At 31.5% G+C, this 19,589-nt stretch overlaps 1 protein-coding gene across 1 annotated transcript; it reads right to left on the reverse strand.

Annotated features, from left to right (window-relative positions):
• Nucleotides 1-10,134: 10,134 nt before the first annotated feature.
• Nucleotides 10,135-14,753, reverse strand: LOC122598454 (nudix hydrolase 25). The gene is made up of 6 exons (XM_043771050.1): nt 14,586-14,753; nt 12,877-12,927; nt 12,219-12,311; nt 10,822-10,919; nt 10,484-10,595; nt 10,135-10,407 (listed from the first exon to the last, which is right to left on the reverse strand). Exons 1-6 carry the CDS (start codon nt 14,649-14,651, stop codon nt 10,300-10,302), a joined length of 528 nt encoding a protein of 175 aa, XP_043626985.1. The 5' UTR covers nt 14,652-14,753; the 3' UTR covers nt 10,135-10,299.
• Nucleotides 14,754-19,589: the final 4,836 nt, after the last annotated feature.

Below are 19,589 nucleotides of genomic sequence, written 5' to 3' on the forward strand. Positions count from 1 at the left end.
TAGTATAGAATGACAATATGTTGATATTGTGTAAAATCTTGTCGCATCTTGTTTGTACGTATATACAAGTTTACAATAATGAATGGAACAAATATGGGGGAAAAACTATATGATGCACAAATTTACAACAATTTTTGTTATATAAAACAATTATTGTTTTAGATATATAATTGTATTATGTGTTAAACATGTACTTGTTGTATGCCACAAAAATTATCTGTGGATTTATCATCACCTGTTTTCAAAAAAATAATTAATAACATATAAAGTTTAAAATAATCTACTTGTTAAAAAGAAGAATCCTATAATGTTTCGCTTCTGAGGGTCAATGATGCGGTGTCAAATTTTGACAAATTGACAAGTTTTGAAAAGTTCAACGTCCAATAAGAAGACCCCACGTGGCCTGTTGGTTGTCTAGCCAAAAGATGCCAAAACAAAGGGTGTAGTAGCCAATTAACTAATCAAAATGCCAATGACCGAAAAAATAATCAGTTGCCGGAACTTGTAAAAGTGGCCTTTTTATATATATTAAAAAAAAGTAAACTACTTGGGCTCAGAAATTGGGAATTCGGAAGTCGAAGATACTTTGACTGCCAACCCAAAGGTTTACCCTGCCAAGATTCGTCCCGAATCATCCGAGTCTCATTTTACGAACTTTTTTTTTATCATCATAGCCCATTTAACGTAACACCGGCAACCAAATTATTCAACGATATCATCACCGACATAATACTACATTTCCGGCCATTAGTTGCTTTAATGGAACAAACCACGACAACACCACCATGGGAAAAGACTCTATGCAATGCTACTGCTAAATTAATACCACCAAGTTAATCACAAACATGCAATTAACGACAATATTAAAAATATATAAACACCTAAGCATAAAAGCAGCAACTAACCAAAAAACCCAAAAAGGGCTTGCCGGAAACAAGTGCCACAGTAACCAAAAAACCCCAAAAGGGTCGCTGGAATAAGCAACACCACTAGTCAAACCAGAAACCCCAAAAAGAGGTCGCCGAAATAACATGGAACTCCACTGAAACCAGAAACCCCAAAAAGGGCTCTCCGGAAGTAAGTAGCAGCAATGGTAACTAGAAACACCAAAAAGGAGTCACCGGAAAAGTAAGCAACAACAATAGTAACCAGAAACCCCAAAAAAGGGGACGCCGAAAAAGTGAACAACCATGGTCGGTGATGAAAAGAAACCCCAAAAATGGGTTTCATATCTCATGGGGAAAGGGTTTAGTACGTTAGGAGCATCGACAAGTCGGTTCCAACATCGATTCCGGCAATAGAAGCCAAAAATCGATAATATTAGCCTCAAAATCGAAAACCATCAATTAAGAAATTAGGTTTTCGGCAGAATGACAAAATTGACACTACAACAAAAATAAAAAAGGGTTACATACTCACATAGCACGCTTCTAGTGTTCACAAGGATCGACCGATTAGAGCCAATATATATTATAGCCGATGCAAGTTGCAGATTGGAGCCAAAGGATGTGGAACAATGGAACCGACAAGCCGATTCTTGCCAATGGAAGGAGTCGATACAAGCCTACAAGGTGCCGACTGCACTCTTGGCCCTAAATATACATCATGTATAAATATTTTATATTAACATCACATTGACAAATAAATTTTCAACTATGTCATTTTGGATATCTACAAGTTAGAGTCATTAAATAATATTTAATTTGTATCAATAAGATGTTGACTATTTAAGAGTATTAAAGTTATTTTTGACCATTTGTATGATCAATGATGGCATTATGGCCATGATCAAATGGTTAGAAATGCAGGAATGGATTTGGTCTGATGATTCATACGTAATCATGAGAATAAAGACAAATGTATGCATTTCGATTCGGATCATATTCTATGGTTACGATTCTACCATATGTCTTTTTCACTCCGTCAAAAATCTATTTTACGATATAGACGATAAGGACAGAAGAGATAGCTTTCCGCCCACATCTAAATCTTAATGCAGCTCGTACCGATCTGTTTGTGATCGTAACTAAGATAGATCGAATAGCGTCCTCGAAGCCGTAGTCGCTTACAAAAGGTGTTGCTAGAGTAACTGAACTCCAAGCAAAAGAGCGTTATTCCTGTTTTGCCTTAATATATATTATAATTATTATTATGGGTACACCCGGGTATGAAGTGGTGGCGGTAGTGTGGTGGCGGCGGCAGTGGGTTGTGGTGGTGTTGTCGGCGCTAAATGATATAGATAATTAACGTAAAGGTTGCTTTAAAATAAATAATGAATATATTTTTAAAAGACAATTGACTGACGATATAAACTAATTCGTTAACGGTAAAGTATCATTTTATATATTCCAAAATTCTAACTTATTGATAAGGACTAGAATATTTTTGTTGTACTCGTAGCATAGAACTATAGAAAGGAAAATGATAAATATAATGATCATCAGGGGCGGTACTAAAGGGGGGCAAGGGGGTCCAATTTCCCCCTCCAAATTTAAATTTTGTCATGTATTTTTAAATTTTTCATAAATTTTAAAAAAAATTTCTATAGGTTTTTAACATTTTGCCCCCTTTTAGATTTATTTTTCATAAGTTTTGTAAGTTTGCTCCCTTCAGAATTTTTTCCTGGTACCGCCTCTGATGATCACGAGAGTTTAATTCAATTACTATAACATCCGATATATATAGTGTATCGTATTATAGTGAATCATTTTTAATTATAACTTTTATTTCGCAACTTGAAGATTACATAATTCTTATCGTATATAATTAAGGTGGTAGTGTTCAAAAAATAAAACTATATAAAGTGGTAATATTATTATTGCACGCTATGATGCATCGTATTATAATAAACTTTTTTTAATTGAAATTTTTATTTCATTCCAAGTTTAAATTATTAAAAATTCTTCCAATTTTATGCTTTACAAATTTGTTATATAACTTATTTTTTTCCTCTTTCTTTTACATTAAGGGAAGTAATAAAGCTACGACATGTTTGTTTTATATTAAACCTACAAGTACAACAAAATACGGGCCTAATACCCCCGTTGGATACTTATGTGGACTGTGGTTTACATGAACCAAAATCCAATACGAATATAATGAGATGTGACTATTGCACATGCAAATATTTGTGTTTTTGTATTCACAGGTCATGTAAGGTTTTTATGTGGGTCTTTGTTAGAGGTGAAAAAGCGGTTAATCAATTTCGGTTATTAATTTTAATAATCGGTTTCGGTTATTTTTTGAAACAGTAATAACCGGTTACGTTTAATTTGTACTGGTTAATAACCGGCTTCTAGGTATTAAAACTGGAACTTATCTAAGCGATTGCAATTAATAATAACCGGTTAACCGATATCGGTTAACCTATTTGGTTTTTTTTAACCGTTCATTATAATATTGAGAAAATGGTGAACAATGGGGAAAAACAATCATTTCCGACAAGTTTGAGTGACAAACCCATATTCCAAAAAACCTCATATTCCAAATAAACATTATTTTCTAAACACAAAACAAAATCTCAAAAACAACCAAAAATTGATGTTGGATCTGATGAAAGAAGCATTAATCTGTATATAGTATAAATATATTGAAAACTTACGAAATCATCTGATGGTGCGATCTTTCGGTTATATATCAGTGTATATGTATATAATATGTATATACTATGTGATTAACCGGTTATAGGATAATCGGTTTTGGTTTTGCAAAAGAATAATTGGTTAGTAGCCGACGGTTTCTGGTAACCTATAATCGATTTTTACTATTCCGGTTATCAACCGGTTTCGGTTACCAGTTACTAACCGGTTACGGTTACTGGTTACAAATCGGTTCGATTAGGTTAATCGGTTTTTTCTTGCACTTCTAGTCTTTCTTATCATTGTGATTTCTGTTACTTGGCTTGCTATTGATGTAAGGTTTTTATGCTAAATGTGTTTATTTCATTTTATTATAAGACCAAATGTGTGTAGTGAACAAAATATATAATTACGATTTGCATGTTATGTATTGATATTGGATAGTATTTGAATGCGCTAAATTTTTGATTTGGTGTAAGAACTTGTTTAGCTTGTGGAATATTATGGTAAAATTTGGTTAATTTGGATAATAGATGCTAAAACTTAAACTTATTAAACTTATGTTATGTTCAACTTATAATTTCTTTTGGATTATTTTATTAAATGTATATTTGTATTGATCTCCAGCTTAACCAATAAGAAAATTGAGAGGCCAATCCGGTGTTTGTCTGATTTCAAACATTGGCAAAGAGACGAACTTTACGATAAGTGATCATGCTCGCAACTATATTTTTCATCAGTTTGGCGGTCTATATATAATATTTGATTCTTAGAGGGGGGAGTGGAATCGAGGAAAAGGTTTGCCGGTAGCGGCCCCACATTTGTCGAGGGAGAGAGAAAGTAATAATCGGGAAAGGTCACTACAGCGGGGTGAAAAGAAGAGAGAGGAGAGAGAGTTGTTCTGATTGGATGGTGGAGAATGTGGGGGGCTCCACTAGTGGTCCTATGATCGTTCGGAATTTATAAATTTTTTTTATTATTATTATTATTTTTCTAACTTTTGATTGGATGATGGAGAGAGTGGCTTTTATTATTTTTAGTATTAAAAATAAATGAAAAAATAATTGATAAGGTGGAGATTGGAGGAAGTTTGGGAAAAATGACGTTAATGATTTTGGGAATATTGTGAAAAATTAGGGAAAATTGAAGTGGAAGGTTTTTATTGGTGGTAAAGTTTGAGAGAGGGGTGACTACTCCCTCCCCCGTAATGTATTTGGTAAAACTAGGTCATGAATATCATATTGTGTTTTGCCGGATAATGCATCCATTACCAAAAAAAAAAAAGAAAAACATATATATTTAATCATTGTGTTATTTTTTATCCCTGCAAACTTTTAATAATCAGTTTGTAAGAAAAGGTAACTATATTGGGAAACTATATTGACTATTGAGGATGGAATGATAAAGTAAATATATATTTTGTTTAGATGCAAACACTTATGTTGGGATAAGCTAAGGTAGAATGTAGAACGATAGATATTCATTTTGATTTTTTTTATTTAGTATACTTAATAATTAAAAACTTATTGCATTCATTCAAATTTTATGTTATTTTACCTAATAAACAAAAACAACCGTCAATTTATTTATTTTGTTACTTAATACATACAGACATTATTTATATATTTAGTCACTTAATACATTCAACACTTAATAACAAAAAAACGGACCCATAGTCAATAATTATAAAGTAATAACGTCTATTCGATATGAGTTTGGGTTCAAGTGGGTATTGATAATGGCATTCATATAAAAAAAAAATCCCGAATATTATTATTGTAATAATAATTAGCTTTTCAGGGAAAATAAAATCAAATTATAACATCACTAAAACTTAAATCCTGAATTACAAAATAGATGATACAAACGAAACACAATGCCTTTAATAATATGACCATTTCAGTTCAACTTTTGATCAAAAGAAAAGAGCGAAAAGATATAAACGAATTAAATTATGAGTCAAAAAAAGTCAAGATAGAATGGTCCAAATTTAGTGGTTTAAAGTGAGTTTTTATGGAAGTTAGGGTAGGGGGGCAAGTGAGCCCAATGAGGTGCGAGTTGTCGGCCTAATGGCCATGCTCTCCCACTTCCACGTCCAGTCACTCAACCCATCTAACCATACCAAGCCAACTTTCCCCGGACCATTATCGAACCTACCCTCCATACCACCCATCAACAAATTTGTATGTTTGCTATTGGTCCCCTATACCTTTAGCTACACATGTTACATCAAACTTTAGTTTTAACTATTAGTACTTATTACTTTCCCAATGTTTCTTTCATATGATATATATATATATATATAGTTTTGTATAAAATAAGAGAACATAACATGTTATTTCTAATAATACTCATATTCACATATGTCACTATGAGTAGTAGGATTTTTTTAGATATATTTTATATGTATATAAGATGATTTTTAGGTATATTTGAAGAGTGGTATAACAACAGTCAAAAATGATAATATATGTCTATATGTGTGTATATACCTACATGTCGTAGTGTACAACTTCAGATCTTTAATTGGACAGAAAGAACATAAGTTTTTTTCTTTCCAAAAAACAATACATAATACGTTTTAGTTTTAATCGACTTAGACTATTATGCCAAGTATTAAAAACTCATTAACATGTAAAATTCTTTGGTAATCTTACATGACTCGATTAACCACCAATAAGGTGCTCTAGTCCTAAGTTGTTCTGAGTTCCTCACAGGAGGCCGTAGGTTAACATCTCATTAGATAATCATTAAAAAAAAGAAAAGAAAAAAAGAAAAGAAAAAGATAATCATCTTAGGACTTTAGGAGTGACCAAGGAAGAGATTTGAAAACAGTCGTGGATATATTCTGGTTAGGCCGCATACATGTAACTCAAAGACTTGTTTTCCTTGGTATGACTCAATTATTCTACTTTGGATGATTGGGGACATGATGGATGTCGAGAAGTATGGTTTCTAATATTCTCTATTTTCATAAACTTTATATAAAGCAGTTAAAACAATTGGGCAAAAACAATAAATTAGTTACATGATTTGTTTTTTGATTATACCTTTCTTAACTTCATGTGTATGGTGGTAGCTTATGCTAATTTATATGATGATTAATTAGTATTGCATCTTGGACTTAGACATTTTTTTTTTTAATTAATGTGATGATTGGACGCATTGGGTTCTTTCCTCCAGAAAGATTGTCCGCAATTCAATATAGAGTTTTACTTAATTTTATTTCATAAGAAAGAAAGTCTCATCCCTAGCTCCAAGCCTTAACAGACCAGCCCCTAACGACATCCTCAACTCCAATCATTTTTGCCAAATATACTCGTGGTCTAATACTCATATATAAATTAAGAGAAAATTGGTAAGTAGATAGTAGATAAATACATGTATGAGGCGAGACTGCGAGTACCAAAACAATTTTGTATAAAGGGCTAACTTAAAAATAATAACCATATGAAATTTTTTCTTGAAAATACCATATATTAACATAAACATAATGTTTAAAGAACATAAATTAAAGGGGTCATATCATGTAAAAGTATCAAAATTATCCTTAAAAAACAATACGCTAGCATGAAAAATTCTAAGGAATCAGTCGACCCCATTGGCCCCTGTCTTTCCTATAATCCTATCTTCTTGTCATATATCAATCAATACCAAAAGTTTCAATATTATAAAGGTCAGTGGGTTAGAAAAGTATAGAGAACACACCTGCTTGGCTGCTTTGAACACATTTGATTATGTAAGGTCATATAGTTGGTTGTTAGTATATCTAGTTTAGCTCGTGGTATGGGTATATATGAGTCACACGCAGCGTTGCCGACTTGCCGTCAGCATTTGACATGGCTGCGTCAAACAGTGTACCACATGGGGCTTGGTATCGTCTTGGTTTACAATCTCTGTTCGGGGTGAAAGCAAAAGTCATCATATTTTTACACACAATTAAAAAACTAAGAGGTGTCTAAGGTCTTTGAGGATGAGATAATGAAATATCTGTTGGGTTATATAACTAATTATCACAACAAATCACAAAGTACGCAACGGAAGACAAGATCTATGTAGTTTAAATAATTAACCAAGGAATAGAATTTGTACCTTAATATGGAGAGATTGAAGACAAAATAAGGTTTAACTTAACCTCTCTACGATTGCACACTCAACGGTGGAAAGTATGTATGCTAGTACTTGATCACGAACAACCCTTTGCTTAAACCCGAAAACCTAGCTAACCCGAAAACTCCTTTTCCTAGCTATGAAAACCGAAAACCAAAAACCCTTGGGGTTCTTGGTTTCGGTCGAGAGAGAGGGGAGGAAAAGAGAGAAGAAAACCCTATGGATTTAGTTATGTTAAAAACCAAATAACATAGGTTTATATTTATAGGTTTAGGAAACTTAATGACCAAGTCTTGGAGGGTTTTGAAGCCCTATTTCGACCGGCCCCCTTTAGAACAATCTAGAGGAGTTTCCTAATTGTTTCCTAATTCCAACTCTTCTCCGTTAAGTCCGTTAATTAAGTACCGTTAACTTTTAACTCTTTTAACGAATCCCCGTTAAATTTTCGTGATCAAATTAATCAATAAATTACATTTAATATATTAATTAATTTATATTAATATTCACGTTGAGATGTGACCCCGTAGGCTTAAATACTTTTCGGACATACATTCATTTTACATGATCATATTCCAACAATACCATTAGAACTACATCCATTTTTAATGTATTTGCGTGTCTAGCTATACTAAATATAATTCTGAGAACTATATAACTTTTTTTAAAATAAGATCACAATGCAACATCTAGTAGATGTTATCATGATCCAAACTGTCATACTAATAGTTAACCTAATCTTTTTTCTTCTTGACCACTCTTAACCACCTTCACCCGCAACCAACCGCCATTCCCTCCAAAACAACCACTTTTGTGTAAAAAAGAGCCCGACCTATAAAATCTGGCTATCTTCCGATCAACTTCTCAACCAGTTTTGCCATTTTTTATGACTTTTACGAAACTAGGAACACACAACACCTCTTATTCCTATCCCAAACCCCACTTCTCAATACTCTTCAAAGCGGTCCGGGCTGCTCTTATATAACCACCAACTTCAACATGTTTTCCCTATACAGCTTACTCGGAAAGACACGTATATATCTCTCAGATAGATGTATCAACCTAACCTGGGTATGGACCATGACAGATTTTGAACTTTTCCCAAGCAATCTTCAAGATTGTATCTAATATTCAAGCATGTGTTGAGCTCTTAAAATCGGACAATAGTACTTTAAATTGTATATAACTAGCCCTCTTGGCTGGACATATTGTACCAGATGATCAGTTGGTAAATTTCAAGCAATAATTGAAGACGATTGGGTTATCCAAAAAGAGCTATTTGTTTATAACGAAAAGATTACTGAGGGTCAATAAGTCTATGGTAAGTACAAATCACCTCTGATTAGTGCAGATTACAAGTATATAGGAACTTAGTAGCATTGTCTGTAGTTATATAATAAATATATATATATATATATATATATATAATACATATGCATATATAGATTTCATCTTCCCTGATTCACTCATTCACCATGAATCGACATCTCCAACCACTTCACGGATGACCTCTGAAGCAAAAGCTTCAACGATCCAGCCACCATCATTACTGTGGATCGACGGTCCAACCACCACCGTGACCACTACCCATCAACCACAGCTGACGTTCAAATACAAGAAAATCAAACTCAGAGATGTTGACTTCTGATGAGATCGTTTCTTAATAGCCAGAAAAGATGGCGAGATTGAAGGTTTTTAAGGATGAAGATGGCGATATTTAAGGTCTAAATGATGACAAAGTGAATAACACATTTACAGAATTACTAAATTCAGTGGACATCGCTTTTTGGAGGAGTTGCAAATATAGACCCGTTCAGACCGGCACACTTACCCGCTTGGACCTGTTAAAGCTGATGAATAATTTAGAGGGTTAAATAAATACCCGCCCGTGTTCAGTTTTAAAAGCCCATATATACCCATTAAGTTAATATATTTACCCAATATAGCCCAATGTAATTGATTTGGGTATGAATTGCCAGGTCTATGTATAACCAAAAAGTTTTTTAGATTCGTGTAACCAATCTTTTACATCACGTATTATAAAAAAATTTCTTCATCAGCATTGTCTAATTTCTTAGTTGTATATACAATCAGTAACTGTATGACTCAATTGCTTCATATTGTGTGAACATAGTAAAAGAGGATGCTAAATTCATCGTTTTCTCGCCATTTCAAAAACTAGTCATTACATCATATGGTACAAAAAGATATCCAGCGGTATCAAATACCATGGTTACAAGATCAAGCTGATTTAGACACCACAAGAATTACTTCACACACCATAGGTATGTCGATATTGTGCCCCTTAGTGGTGTGCCAAGAAATTTCCAGGGTGTACATATCATCTCCGATAAAAAGGAATAACAAATGAAGAATAACTAGACTTGACTGTACATCATATTCATCTACAAAATTAATGCATGACATAGCATCTGAAGATTGAAAGCAATGAACTGTAAACTAGGCAGTAGCTTATTATTACGAATAAATGGAAACCTATATGAGAAGGTTTTAATCGTCACATCATGTACAAAGAGCAAGTGCAATCATTCTGGGTTCTAAAGCTTACACTTTAATAGTTTTTTGTTAGATACACCAACCTGACTTGACATGTTTACCATTTCGTCGACCTACACTTGGCAGCTGCTTTTCCACCATCATTTAAGTGAGACCTGAACGTTCTTATAACCTCCTCATATGTCGGCCTTTTGTAGTCCACTGCCTGTTGTTACTCTAGATGTCATATAGGACTCACAAGGAAAACATGAAGAAACGAAAGAGATTAAGAGAAGGTTAACCTGTTCAATAACCTCTTCAGGGTTTGCCCATTTCCACTCTGAAAATTCAGGGTCAGCTTCACCACTCGCCAAATTGATTTCGCTTTCATCTTTTGTCAGTTTCATGAGGAACCTAGTGATTGTGAATACGGATTCTAATGAGGATTATTAATGCCATTTATTCGCTGATAAAAAGAGTTTGAGTTTAAAACTTAGAAATTCAGGGTTATTAAGTCACTTCATTTATACAAGGATACTTTAGGGTCACGGGTCCTCGAGCAATATATGATGTTTTTACAGTGTATGAAGAAAGGAGATCGAGAACACGGAAAAGAAAATGGCGATAATATGTTCTTTACCATTTTTGTGCTTGCCCATGCCATTCACCACCTCCCCACAAACGGTTCACTTTAGCCTTAACGGCAGGTGGGAAGTCATAAGTCAACCATTTAGGTACCTGTGCAGGCAAACCATAAGAGTTGGTTAATAAAACGAGAAGCGATTCATACTAATAAAAAAAAATCGTGATTAGTTTCAGAAGGAACAAATGAAACGCTTGGGGTAACTTGTCTGCAATAATTCTCTTGCAGTACAAGTATCATTAGCATTGTTTAATACTGGCAAATTCAGTTTATTCAATCATGTTTTTAAAATATAAGGTAAAAAGATATATTAGATAACGCTTTAAAATATTAAATGCCAAACAGGTCATGGTGTAGCTGCTTCAACCCAGCCTGAGCATCCCGTTGACAAAGATAATGGTAAATAAATAACACTTGTACATTTCAAAATTGAAATATAAAGTGGTTAGAAAGTTTAAATAACGAACTGACTTTCTTCTGGTATGCATTTATTAATAAGTTTTTGTGAACCTCTCCCTGCAAAATGTACTTTGAAATTGGAAATTAAATTATCTGGCTAAATCAGAAAACAAAACTCAAGCGTTTAAAAGTTTTTAAAATTACTCTACATCATCTTTATGATGCTTGAAATTCTAATTGTTCCTTCGTACAAAGGAATTCAAGATTTTGATGATTTTGTCTTTCATATTGATATATTCTAGTTGCCTTGTTCTTATCATTTAGATATTCGGGTTATAATCATCTTTTGCAATTAAGAAATGAGAAGAGGGTCTTAGACTCGTAGGGATCAATGAGTCAACCAGACCTACCCGACCAATTTAACCCATCAACTATTTTAAACAGAGCTTTCTTTTGGACTGCCCATTTAAACGATCATTCATTTCAGCTTCGCACCCAATGACTCTGCCCCACCCAAATGCCACCTTTTGTAATTGAATATTCAAATAGCCTTAGACGACAAGTTTCAACAAGTAATAGCCTGGAGTAAAAAAGTAACAAGTATGCATGCCAGGTCTATCCATGGATGGCTATATAACTAACTGAGGGATGCATCGAGTAACAAAGAAAAACAATCATATTTCACAAATAAGAAAAGATTAAAAAATTGTACAATAAAGAGTATTTCACTAAATAAATACCGATACACTTATACTATTCCATTGGAAAGGATGAATTTTCAGTAGTCATTTATCTTATGTTTCAACTTCAAGTTTGTTACAGGAGTCTATGTAAATTTTGTTGAAGAAAAACTGACAAGTCAAACCTTGTGCAGACCGCTCAAATTGGAAAACGTATTTGACAAATTGGTGGGTACCAGTTTAAGATTTTATGAGATCATGATATTTATGCAAGAAACATTAGGCATAATGGATGTATTCTCATTTGAAACTAACCTCTGCAATTATTTCTGCAGAAACCACTCCAGTTTCTTCTCGAAGCTCCCTAACTGCAGCAGAAATAGGCTCTTCTCCCTCTTCTATCCCTCCCTAACAACAAAGCTTGTAGATTAATATTAACTATTATCATGAGATGAAATTTTGACGCAAAATGAAATAAAGTCGAACAAACAAAAGCTATTAACAGGACCTGGTCATGAGAAAGTAGGGCATATGATTTTCGAGTTTGGAAATCAAAGGAAAACCATTTACTTAAAAGACAACCAAGATTATCGTCCAAATCTATGAACAATAGTAAATTCGAGTTGATACAATTAGCTTTGGCCTAACTTTCTATGGGGGTAACGATATATAAGCACAACATACTTTTGCAAATGTCAAAATATTATGCAACACTCTTTTTTTGCACACATTTGGTCATTTTACAAGTTCGGTTAGCTGGCTATAGCACTTTTGCATGTACGTTGCATAAAAAAGAAAAGCTGTGAAAACTCTGACTTGGGTGTAATAAAAAGAGCATGTTCTGAATAAAGGAAAGGGCATCATTATCATTTTGTAGGCCTAATGGTTGTAAGTTCAAGACTCAAGATACGGGGCGTATGCAATTTATTTATTTATCTTTGACTACTCGAAAGAAAAAATTATGAACCCTCACCTGAGGCATTTGCCATGCTCCTGGTACATTTAATCTGGAAGCCACAAACACCTGCAGGCAATCAAATCCGGTTAGAATGTTCCTTCCTTATATTCCAAACTAACTATGCAAAATGTCCTAACCTTAATGTTCCAAAGAATATATAATTTGAAAAAGTGAATGGAATAAATTTAGAAGCTGAAATTAGCAAATTCTCCTACTATGCTCATCTAGAGTGAGAAACTTTACATAATTACATACTAATTTCAAAATGATCATTATAATAACCCTAACCATATCAATAATGAAACATACAAAGATATTTGTCAGGAAGCCTATTTGAGAGTGTACCACAAGTGCATATAGCCACATAAGTTGCATACCGGTAAACATTACTTTCATAACATATTCATGTTACCTTCAACTATGTTTTAAAGTCGTCACAACTGCCGATCTACCTCCAAACACGAATAAAAATGTTCTCATGCAACGTTCATATCATTTAGTCATGAAGTCATTATAATTTGTCAAGTAAAGAATAATAACCTAACTCTTTAACCGTCTGTCTGTCCCACCAGGGGGAACGTACAAATTTTCGGCCATGGGCATCAAAAGTTGATCCTGATTTATTATTTTTATTTTCCAAATATCCGAACCGGTTTTATCTGGCCCATATCCAACTAAGTTTGAATCATTGAAAAGTCAGAGCATACAAAAAATATTCAATGAATGAAATCAGACAAAATTTCCATGTACTAATTAACAATTTTCTCCAGATCCAATACAAAACCACAAAGGCTTTCACATGCTCACAATTATAAAGATACTTTTATAATCGTTGAATTTCGAATAATTTAATAAATAGTAAGACTGGCAAATTAGCCAAATTTAAAATTTAAGCCTCATCTGCCATACACCTTTTTCAACAAATTATAAAATTTCTCACCAAATATTATTTTAAAAAAATTTTCAACGCATCATACACCTAATAATAAACGATTTCCTTTCCATTAACATATATCCAATGCTACAAGTTTTCTTTATCTTCCTACTTACATCATGTTGAATGAATCATACACAAATTTAACTAGCCAAATTAACTACGTGGTTATTCATATGCGATTAAGTTTATTCACATGTAAAAAGTCACTGACGTTAATATGAAAACAAAAATAAAGTTAAAAAACAAAAATAGAGACAAAGTTACCTTTTTATTAATTCAAATGTGATTTGATGTGTTGACACGTACATACGAACATCACATCGTCACAATATCACATGCTGACCTTTCACTTGTGAACTTAAAGACTTTTTTCAGTATTTGTGATTTTCAATTGAGCTAAATTTTGTTGACCTTACATACTTTGACATGTGAACTGACTTAACTGTGAATTAAAATGCGATTTTGTAAATTTTGATCACTGTACGTAACGCAGTGGAATTAATTTTAATTTTAATTTAAAGCTGCACTTATTCTTATATACCACAACATTTTACCGTGTGATATTCATAGCTTTTAAATACTAGAAATCTAAAGTTAGAAGTATACATGTGTAAATTAAATAGTTTTTTTTTTTTTTTTTTTTTTTTTTTTTTTTTTTTTTTTTATGTACTCCGTAAGATATAAGAAGTCAAAACGTACAAAAAAAAAGTAAAAACAGAAACAGAACAGAACAGTAGTAGTGCAAAATATATGAAGATGAAAATTATATGTATATATATATATATACCAGATTATCGGAATTGATGAGGCAGACACCGACGTTAGGACGGTAACCGGACGGCAGATCATCCATGATGTTTGTTTTTGATATATAATAGAGTGAGAGAAATATAAAGTAAGAGAGGAAGACAGAGACAGAGAGAAAAAAGATTGGTGAAAAAACACCTTCAGAAAGTCAATGTAATGTCAGTAAGCGTGTGTGTATGCATATATATATATACGCATAGACATCTAGTGAGTAAAATACTAGAAAGTGATATATCTATCTATATAAAGGAAAATATGTTGTATATGTATAGCTTATCGTGCGCACCCCCGTTGAAAGTACATTTGTAATTATTTGATAAAAAAAAATACGGGGATCGTATATGCTTTGCTTCCCTACTCTCTTTATTACAGTATAAACCAACCCTCGATCGACCTCTAAGTTAAGAAAAATGATAAATCATCCCACTTTGACAAATTTATTTTTATTAATTAAATAATTATAATGATGATATTTACACGTCATCTATACGTATACATTTTTGTCAATGTCAACAGGTAGAGAAGTTTTCTTCACTTACGAGTTACGACATTAGATTTGAGCTACAGTATGATTCAAGATTGGCTGATTTTTTTTTTATTTTTCTTTTGTTAATTTATTTTAAGGATTTCTTGTTTCAATTTGTTTTGTCAAATCTTGATTTTAAGTCAATACATAGATATAGAAGGTAAGTGACCAATAAAATGTGTTGCTATTGCTTTTTGTAAGTAAAATTTATACGCTTAAAAATTAAATTCATGAATCGTGAAGTTATAACATTATTGCGCGTACATGACCCGTTGGATTGTTCCAAGTAACTCAACGACCTTGAGTGCATAAAACCAATTGTTTCAAATGCAAATTATATAAACACGTGTTCTCGTGTTTGACTACTTTACATGAAACAACTTTAAAAGCAGCATAACAGACTGTCTGCACTTTAACTCCACAAGAGGAAAGACTTATGTTAGATCCACACAACATGTTGTAGCATATAGGTGTTTGTATTGGAAATACTTTTATTACTTTATTATACGCTAGATTTTTTTATTATGGGTTATACGAAATCACTTAAAATTTTAACGAATGACATAACAAAAACTTAATGCCTAATTACTTGAATGGTTAATTTAAAACATTACTTTTATGTATGCTTAAATTGTTAAATGGCAAAAAATAAATGTTTGTTTTGTTTGACAAAGATTATAGAAAACATTAATTTAATAAATTGAAAATAATAAGTAAGTTTTAGTTAACGAAGATAAAAAATAAAAATTGATAACATTTATTATTTAGAAAAAAAAAGTTAATTATTTTAATTATAATATATGCGTATTTAATTAAATTGATATTTAATTAACTTAATATTGTAATGAAAAAGAAACGTGACACAAAAAATTTATGAAGATAACACATATGATCTAATATGATCTATGCGACAAGCTGTGATAGCCATTAGATATAGATATCAATATATAGAGATTCTAAGAGCATATCCAATGAAGCTTTTTTTAAAGCTTTTTGTAAAGTTTTTTACTATTCAAAAAAGCTTTTGTATGACTTTTTTTTTTCCATTGGAGTTAAAGGCTTTTTACTAATAGCTTGAGAATCCTCAAGTTTTTGAAAGAATATAACACTCTCTTTCTTCTTTGTTTTGCAATTAGATAATACTTAAAAGACTTTTATAACTTTTACCATTGGAGCACCAATTTGATCAAAAGCTTTTTTTAAAAAAACTTATAACAAAAAACTTAACCATTAAAGATGCTCTAATATGGAAAGGGAAATAATGCACAATTACATGTAAGTTATTACAATTTTAAAAGGAATTTAAATCGGAAATATTTTTTATATAAATAAAATAAAATTATGATGACATCAATATTTTATAAGAAAAAATCTAATTTGGCATTAGTACACTTTTCTTATTATTTATTTATTCATTTTTATCTAATTTATTTATAACATCATCTTTTGAATCTTCATTTTTAATCCTTTTATTCAAAAATTTTAAACTATCAATCCTAATATAAAAATAATATAATGTATAATAACTAACTTTCTTTTTTTTTTTAATGATATAGTTTAGGTTGAAACTTATCTTTTCATTAGAGCAACATTGATAACTTGTCATTACAAATATAGCATTTATACATTACGATTTTTTTATGCTTCATTATTATGATAATAGACATGTATTTACGAGAGATGTTTTCAACTTGATCAATCAAGTTGGAAACAACTTGAAGGAATCTCTCCCTATCGAAAACCACTGCCTCATTTTCGACTTATATGTTATAACTCATTGCGAATACTTATGATCGATTTCATTCATTAAATATTCTAATCCTTTGAAACTCGATAATATAACTCACATGATATCTATTTAGTACGGAATAACATATGTCATATATTCTAGCTTTATCAAATATTTATAATAATGTACGGAGTAATATATACACGAAAAAGAATTTATGATACTTACGGATTCAATATTAAAAGATTATTAAAACCGTATTCGAAGTTTTTGGCCTCTGAACTTGGTGGAGGTCCATGATAAGTAACGTGAAGAAGCCAATAAGTGGTGGGGGGTTGGCGTACGATAGCGTGATGCAGAATGAGGTCAAAACAGGTTGGGGAGAAAGTGCGATAAGGACAAAAGGTAGTGGGACTAAGAAATAGCGTTGACTTTTTTAGTCATTAATAAGTGGAAGCACCTGTTTTTATTATTTTTGTTTTCTTTTAATCATTTTTTAATAGTAGTTGTATGATATTTTGTGGTTGTAATTCTACCACTTTAACTAACTATATATTATCCATTTTAAACATAATCTATTGGAAAGAAACATGAACAAACTTTTGGTTAGATCTCCGTTGGTTATAGAAGCACAAAGTATAAAATATCCAATTGTGTAACCATATGATTCATATCATATTCGATTTGATATAAAATTTATATAATATAGTAGACTTTTGTTCATTGAGGTTGACATTGGACGAATTGGGATTATGCACAAAACATGTAGTCATTCTATAATTAATCGTCTCACAAAACGGATTGAATACCTAGATAAACCAAACAAACAAATGTTTATGTTTATTAAACGGATAGAATGGATGAAAATCGTGTGTCATGATTGAATCACTTTGATGTATGATCATATATGCGAAACCAACTTCGCATCATGATAAGCAAGTTTGCAAGTTTGAAATCCCCAGTAGGCACAAGATTTCCCCTTACGATATTCAGAGTTTCAGACTAAATGGAATTTTTAGTGTCATATCTCACTCCAAAATATGAGTTACTAATTTTAGTTTATATTCTTATTATATTAAATTATATTATCAACCCATATCAAAGAAAAAGTAGACTAGTGTCAAACACTACATTATTATAACTATTAATAGAATAAATGAGAAAAAGTAGACTAGTGTCAAACACTACATTAGTAAATATCAATAGTCGTAACAACGTAATAATATATACCCGCGTAATACGCGGGTAATAATTTAGTTTATATATTATTATAACTATTAATAGAATAAATGAGAAATTTGGAACAAACTTTTTCCTAAGAATATAAAAATTAACATTTGGAATAAATTATTAAATCTCGTTCCTTCCGAATATGTGTACTTTGCATTTGCTAGATGGGTTTTGCTAATGCTCCATTAGTCCATTACCGGCCCACTAGTTCACGTACGGTGATAAGTTTATTATTAATCGATTTTAATAAAATTCGATTATCAGCGCAATGCAGTGGTAGCCAGCGATTATTGGTGGTGATGACATCATCGAGTGGTGTAGGTTTATATAAATATAACCAATGTAAAGGTGACAATGAAAAATACTTTTAAAAGAATAAGGATTTAAGATGTAAATTCATAAAATAAGGGTTTAATTTATAAATTAAGATAACTTAGATAACTTTGTATAAGTATCTATACTATCTATATAAACAAACTACCCCTCCAAAATTTAACACTCTACCTTTAAAATTTCTAATTTACCCTTTTAATATATACCCCCATCAATCTATACTTTATTACTAAAACTCCAAAAATACCCTTAAAAGAAAAACCTTATGCGTGTCCCTTCTCTTCTCTGAAGTTGCTCACATAGTATACCCAAAAAACCCACATGCGGTCATGCGTTACTGAATAATCAATCAACATGAAAAAAACGTTCACTCTAAAACAACAACGGCGGTTTGCACTTTCAACCGGACTAAGAAACAATTAAGTTGAATCATACATTCATATAATAACACGATACCGCTACTTAACCAACGTTTTTTTCCTATGCCCCGCCGCATCACGCGGGTACAAGACTAGTTTATTAAAATGAGAATTAATTAAAGGAAATTAAGACATTTCCAATGCTTCATTTTTAAAAAAAAAATATTTGCAAAACGGAAAGGGTGATAGAATTTTTTATTAGGTATAAATTAATAATTTAAATTATTTTGTTGATCAACTAAAATTTTAGTTTATAACAAATAAACTTTGATATCTAAAAATTACTATAATTTAAACATTTTGTTATCTAAAAAGTTACTATAATTTAAACTTAAAATCACAGTTCCCAATTTTTTCAAAATTAATTAAATATATACATGTCTGAATTAATTTATACTTTTTGGTATTTTTACACTTTCAAAACCTTTTTCTTAAAATAATAATTTTATTAAAATAAAATAGATAAGTCATAAAACTCATGTTTATCCCAAATATCTAACTAATTAAATAATTAAAAAAATATCAAGAACTTCTATATATAACACTAACCACAAAACATGCGTTACATACGTTGTCAACTATAATTATAACTTATCAAATAACAAGATAACTTTGTTTACAATTAGTCTTCATCTAACTATAAAGATAACTTATCAATTATCAGTTATTTTATATAAAGAAAAATAATATATCCTTACATAATCCAAAACTTTTATAAAAAACAAATACACAACAAAATCTAAAAGA

Source organism: Erigeron canadensis, chromosome 4, assembly GCF_010389155.1.
Source record: "Erigeron canadensis isolate Cc75 chromosome 4, C_canadensis_v1, whole genome shotgun sequence".
NCBI classification, from domain to species: Eukaryota; Viridiplantae; Streptophyta; class Magnoliopsida; order Asterales; family Asteraceae; genus Erigeron; species Erigeron canadensis.

Bases quoted from the DNA above. Each gene is read 5' to 3' on its own strand.
- LOC122598454 (XM_043771050.1), bottom strand. From the start codon at position 14,651: ATGGATGATCTGCCGTCCGGTTACCGTCCTAACGTCGGTGTCTGCCTC. The intron at 12,928-14,585 runs GTATATATATAT...GATTGCCTGCAG, and splicing joins TCATCAATTCCGATAATCTG to GTGTTTGTGGCTTCCAGATT. The intron at 12,312-12,876 runs GTGAGGGTTCAT...CTTTGTTGTTAG, and splicing joins GAGCATGGCAAATGCCTCAG to GGAGGGATAGAAGAGGGAGA.